This window comes from Protopterus annectens, chromosome 8.part0 (genome assembly GCF_019279795.1).
Source record: "Protopterus annectens isolate FY-2018-M chromosome 8.part0, PAN1.0, whole genome shotgun sequence".
Classification (NCBI taxonomy): Eukaryota; Metazoa; Chordata; order Ceratodontiformes; family Protopteridae; genus Protopterus; species Protopterus annectens.
In genome coordinates, this window is record NC_056741.1 from 418,048,162 (window position 1) to 418,054,431 (window position 6,270).

A 6,270-nucleotide genomic window follows, 5' to 3' on the forward strand; every position below is an offset into this window, starting at 1 on the left:
CTTAATCCACCCCTAACCCTCAAGTCCGTCACTATCGCACACTTACCTTACCCGCACCCTAACCCTAACTCACTTAACCTGCCCCTAAACCTAAAGTCCGTCATTATCGCACACTTACCTGACCCGCACCCTACCCTAACGTCCATCACTATCACACACTTACCTTACCCACACCCTGACCCTAACATCCATCCCTATCACACACTTACCTTAACATGTCGGTGTTCTCAGCGTCGGGATTCTCAACTTTCGGTCTTCTCCATTGTCGATCTTCCGGTGTCGGTGTTTTCGTTGTCGGCATTGTGGACTTTCGGCATTTTCAGGTAGGCCTATATATATTTATATATATATATATATATATATATATATATATATATGTATTGCACACTACGGTCTGCTTGTTTACTAGAATGTATATATATATATATATATATATATATATATATATATGTATATATATCTACAGTTCTAGAATGTATACATACTGTTCTGAACTACCCCTTTTGTTTGTGAAATGTTTTATATTTCACTTGAGCTGAGCCTGAAATTGGTCAATATTGACATTACACTACAACAGTAAACAAATAATAAATAAAAACATTTTGAGTTAAGGAAAATGACTGTTCCATAGAAATATAAGAATAAAAATGAAAAAAAAGAAAATATGTGCGAAACAAATGAAATGCAGCAACAAACCTGCATCATTTTTTTTTCATTTTTTTTTTCATTCTTCACTGAAAGATAGTTGCATTTTAACTAGATGAAATATGATGGGTCAAACCAGTGAATACTGAACAGCTAACAGTGCAACTAACTGTTTATTGTCAGATATGGATTTCTTAGAAAGTCATCATTGTCAGTAACTAGTGCTTACATTTAGGGAACTAGAACACTTGTCGCCAAGGAACAGATGCTTCCTTCACAAAGCTTAGCTATGGCATGGGACTTCTATTGAATTTCTGTTATCTGGGTTGGATAACTAATCCAGATAGGGGGAAGGAGGTAGAGGTGAAAATTAAGCAAAACAGTCGCTAATTAGATATGTTTTTTCTTATCTGTTACCAACACTGATTTATTTTTGTATCTTTCAGGTAGGAGATATGATGGTTGTTGGGGAAATATTTCGCTCCAACTCTAGGTGGACCAGCTGGCAGTCCATTCTGCTCATTATCCTTGGTATGTTGAATCTAGGATTCATCTGGGGCTGCCCTTCAAAGTGTGAATGCTCTACCAAAAACAAAACAGCCATCTGCAAGCAAAAACGCTTAATGGGTCTCCCAGATGGAATCCCCAAAGATACCTTGATTCTAGACCTTAGCAAAAATCGACTGAAGTCATTGAGCCAGAATGTATTCGCTGGTCTACAGCAGCTTCAAGAGCTTGAGTTAAGTGAAAACATCATTTCCTACATTGAGCCAGGAACTTTTACATATCTCACAGACTTGTGGACTTTGAAACTGAGGAGCAACAAGATGAAAATTATTCCTGCAGGGGCTTTTGAAGGGCTACTTAATCTTAAGTTTCTGGATATTAGTCAGAATGAGATTGTGGTCTTTCTAGATCATACATTTAAGGACCTCACGAACCTCAGAACTCTAGAAGCAGGGGACAATGACTTAGTTTTTATATCCAATCAAGCTTTTGCTGGCCTACACAACTTGCAATGGTTGACTATGGAGAAGTGTAACCTGACAAATATCCCCACACAAGCTTTATCACAGCTTTACAGTCTTGTAGTTCTCAAATTAAGGAAAATCAATATTAGTCTTATTCAAGACTTTGCTTTTAAGGGCCTCTACTCTTTAAAGGTCCTCAGGCTTGACCAGTGGTCTTCTTTAGATACATTTGCACCCAACAGCCTTTATGGACTGAATCTGACTTCCCTGTTCATTACAAACTGCAATCTTAGCTCTGTCCCTTACAGACCTTTAAAGCACCTAGTTTATCTAATGTATCTGGATCTATCCTACAATCCAATTACCATGATTTATGGAAACATGCTAAGTGACCTTTTGCGTCTTCGGGAGTTTCATCTGGTTGGTGGGAAGCTGGTAACTGTTTCTTTTAATGCCTTTCGTGGTCTCACCTACTTTCGTCTTCTCAATGTTTCTGATAATTTCCTGACAACTTTAGAAGAAGGTGCCTTCCATTCTGTTGGAAATCTGGAGACCCTGAGATTGGATGGAAACCCCTTGTCATGTGATTGTAGACTGCTGTGGATAATTCGAAGGAGAAGGAGGTTAAACTTTGATGGAAAACAACCATCTTGCAACTCACCAGCAAATGTACAAGGTAAGATGTTCAAAGACTTTGCAGACATTGTTTTACCACCTCAGTTTACCTGCCAGAAGCCAAGGATCAGAAATAAAACCTATCGTCAAGTAACAACTAGGGAAGGGGAGACAGTGACCTTTAGTTGTATTGCTGATGGAAATCCAGTACCTGAAATTTTTTGGATGTCACCCAAAAAGACTCTGTTAAGTGCAACCAGCAGTGGAAGGTTCTGGGTACTCCGGGATGGAACACTTCAGATCCGTTACGCTCAGATCCAAGACAGTGGGATGTATCTCTGCATTGCAAACAATGCGGGGGGCAATGACTCTGCTCAGGTACTCCTTAAAGTTGCCGACTTTTCATTATACTATGGTAACAGGACTTTTGGAAATGGAACTTATTCACTTGGGCCCTTTCCCTTTGATGCCAAGACCCTAATTATAGCCATATGCATGGGTTTTGTATCTTTTTCAGCCTCTGTCTTTTTGTGTTTCATTTTCATATTCTGTTGGAGCAGAGGCAAAGGCAAGATCAAACACAGTGTAAATATCCAATATGTGCCTCACGGTACCAACATGTATTATGAGGAGACAGAGGACAACAAGTTTACAATGAAACTGATATAAGCAGAACATTGACTGGGATGAATGACTACAGAAGAATTAAACTATCACCTAATGTGAATAACAGATGCATTTGCCTCATTAAAGCATGTCCACAGCATAGTCATAGCACTTTATAGAATTTTAAGCAGATGCCTTGTCATTGTTTTCTGTTAAGGTACATCATATTTAAACTCAGGTGAAAACTGCTGCGGTTGTACCCTTCCTGTAGGATAGTATTTAGGCATGCAATATCTCTCAATGAAAAGTCGAGATTATTAATCAGTAATGGACTCTGAGAATGGTTTGGGATTTAATCTGTGAAGCCAAATTATGCTATTATTTGGCTTGCAGCTGTTGTACAAATATTAGGCAGCTAATAACTTTGACTGTATCAAATCTGATAGCTTTGCCTCTTTGTATGCAATTCCCCAAATGTCTCCTGTACAGGATCCTTAAAGAAGGTGCCTTTAACATTCCTATAAAACTTTTAGAAACCACATCTCACATGATAACTTATTCAAAACAGTGATGCATGTAAAACTGTAAATAAAAAAGCAAATTAAAATAAAATATAATCTCAAACAGGCAAATCCTTATGTATCTGCGTGCTCAGTGTTACATTTTTATTTTCAGATTGGCAGACAATTTTAGTTCCCTTAAAATTGCCCACAAAAATAGTTTATTGTAATAGTGTTTTAAGTGCAATGCTTTTCAGAATAATAGTTCATTAGTATGTCAGGTAATCACAGTGAGAGTTATCTGTTGTTATGTTTACAACTGTTAAGTACAGAAAGAGTTGAAGAATAAAGTGAAGAAAACGATAAGGGGAAGGAGATATGGATGAAAAGAAGTATACAGACTAATTTTGGTGACTAAATTACCTACTCCTGTGTTATTCTGTTCATTCTTGTTTTTGTTTTCTTTTTTCTGCCATTTTTTCACTGGTCTCATGGTTCAGCAACTCTTCTATGACTAATTTGCTCCTGCAGAGCTAGCTAGCTAATACCACTCAAGAATATCATATTACTGGATAGGTCCCACCTGTCTGGGAAGAGTTAATTTTAGATCTTCTAGACCTATGTTTTAAGATTCTGTGGAGTGCAGAAGTACAACTGGAGCTCATGGGCCCATCACATTGCAACCTTTTTTAATATGACGTACACTACATACTGTGCGCATTTAATTGGGCAACAGTCATTGCATATAATATCTGCGCACACATGCATCAGAGTTTCACCACACATGGCCCATACTACACTAGAGAGTGTGATGTGGGATTCTCTTTGTCTCCATTAGGAGTCTGTCCTTCTACATCTTGCCTTCACCCCAGCTGCAGAGATCTGGCTATTGTTTATCCAATATTTTCATCCCAGATGAACACTGTAGCACCTATCTGCTGCTCTCCAGTGTGCTGTCATTCCCAGATCTCATGAGTTGCAATACAAGGCTAACTTCCTAAGTTGTTGGGGGAGGAACTGCCTGGCAAATGGATATACCCAGGTTTGCCAGAAAAGAGATATAGAACAGAGGAGCTGGGGGATAAGGCAAAACACCAGTAGTGCACTGCATGGGAAATGGGGGGGGGTACATTATAATGAAGAGTAACTTGCAGGCAACAGATGTGGGTGATAAGAGTCATCATGTTATAGTTGCTGGTTAACATCCCTACCAGGAAGGAGCAATGTGCAGTGACATCAGTATGGCTGGTACACACATCCCATTCACAGAACATCACGTCACTACACCCTTAGTCTGCAGTTAGGTTGTAAAGCTCATGTTTTCCAACAGAAGCTGCAAAGACTCTAGTCCCTTACCAACCCTCACCTGTATAGGAAAGCTGGCCAAACCCAGGTTGCTGGTGACCCTAATGAATGTCTTGCTGCTGTGCCATTGAACAGGTTAAGAGTATGATGTGTTCTTGTGCTATAAAGGGCTCATGGACTGATAAATTTATCTGGTGCAGAACTGAAGATGGAAATCTATTCTAAGACAAACAGTTTCACGTTTCATTCCTGGAGCAATCACCCACTGTAGTCATCTCCCCACAAATGTCATGCCAACACTGAGTTTAACCCCCACAAAGATGATTAATATGATTTGAATAAATATGAGTTCCTTTTAAATTGTGGTAGCAAGATTAATGTTCTCTGCTTTTGTGCACTGCTGCACTTGACAATGTTGTATCCATCAGTTCTTTTCTCATGTTGCTGTCTTTGTCAGCAATATTTCTGAAGGGTTTGACACTTTGTTTCTGCTTTAGTCAGCACAGTGCCTTGGCTTTCCTTTGTGACACCTGTTATACAAGTCCATATCTTGAGACTAACAGAAGGTAAGATGGCATTTTGTGGGATGCCTCTCTCCTGCAAATAGTGTTTGTTGTGCACTTTTTGGTGGGCATGCAGTATCTAGTCTGCAAAGTGGCTATGGGACAAGCACAGGTATCTGGAATTATGGAGATGTGCTGACTTCCATTACTATTAGAATCATGTATTGAAATGGTAGAGTCATCTAATAAAAAGGTAATACCCTCACTATAGCCATTACCAGAGTGCCTGTTTCTGAACAGCTTTGAATGTCTTTCTGACTGCTACAGGCAAACAAGGATTCACAAATAATTTGCTTATTCTGTTATTCCTTTCCATGTTGTTGATATAGATTATAATAGCATTCAAGCTCTCCCACTTTTTTCACCCTGTATCTCACTGCTGTTGTAACGATATATATATATATATATATATATATATATATATATACATATACACACACACGTATATCAGTCAAGAACCATGGTTTTGCATTCATAAGCTATATCACCAGCATTTGTTAATTCTTTTATTATTGCCCAGTCAAATTACTTCTTAATGAAAGCATTAAGGACAAATTCAGTACCTGTGAAAGGGATACAGAGCAAGATCAGTTAATTCACATGGCTGCAACCTGACATTAGTAGACATCTACAGGCCTATTAAGAATGCTGAATCCTTTAAGATGTTGGGAAAAAAAGGCATTCATCAACACATAGCTACTCGTTTGTAGCAATATAGTGTATTGTCTCAATGTTATTAAGGATTAAGAAAATGACAGCGCATCCACACTGCAAAAGTAAAATTGACAGACACATTTCAAAGTCAATTAGATTGAGGACTTTCTGTTGGAACTGCATTTCTATACTATTCCAATGTTCTCAGTGTTGTGAACCCTTATCTTCTGGTATGGGGGATACAAAAGCTCTGAATGCTTATTCTTGGAATGGGTATCTAGTTACTTATCAAACAAACATGAAAGAATAGCTTGGGAAGTTATAAGGCCAGAACCTTACCCTACAAAACAGCCTTCCACAAGGGCCCATTATGGTGACCCCTGTTGTCATTACTCAATGCAAATCATGTAA

General features: G+C 38.6%; 1 protein-coding gene across 1 annotated transcript in view; it reads left to right on the forward strand.

The window, feature by feature from the left end:
• The window catches only part of LINGO4 (leucine rich repeat and Ig domain containing 4), a 565,734-nt gene extending 562,259 nt beyond the window's left edge, over positions 1-3,475 (forward strand). The window contains exon 5 of the mRNA XM_044079935.1: positions 1,092-3,475. Coding sequence (XP_043935870.1) covers positions 1,101-2,900 — 1,800 coding nt within the window. The 5' untranslated portion in view covers positions 1,092-1,100 and the 3' untranslated portion in view covers positions 2,901-3,475. The remainder of the gene's footprint in view (positions 1-1,091) is intronic.
• The last annotated feature ends 2,795 nt before the right edge of the window (positions 3,476-6,270 follow it).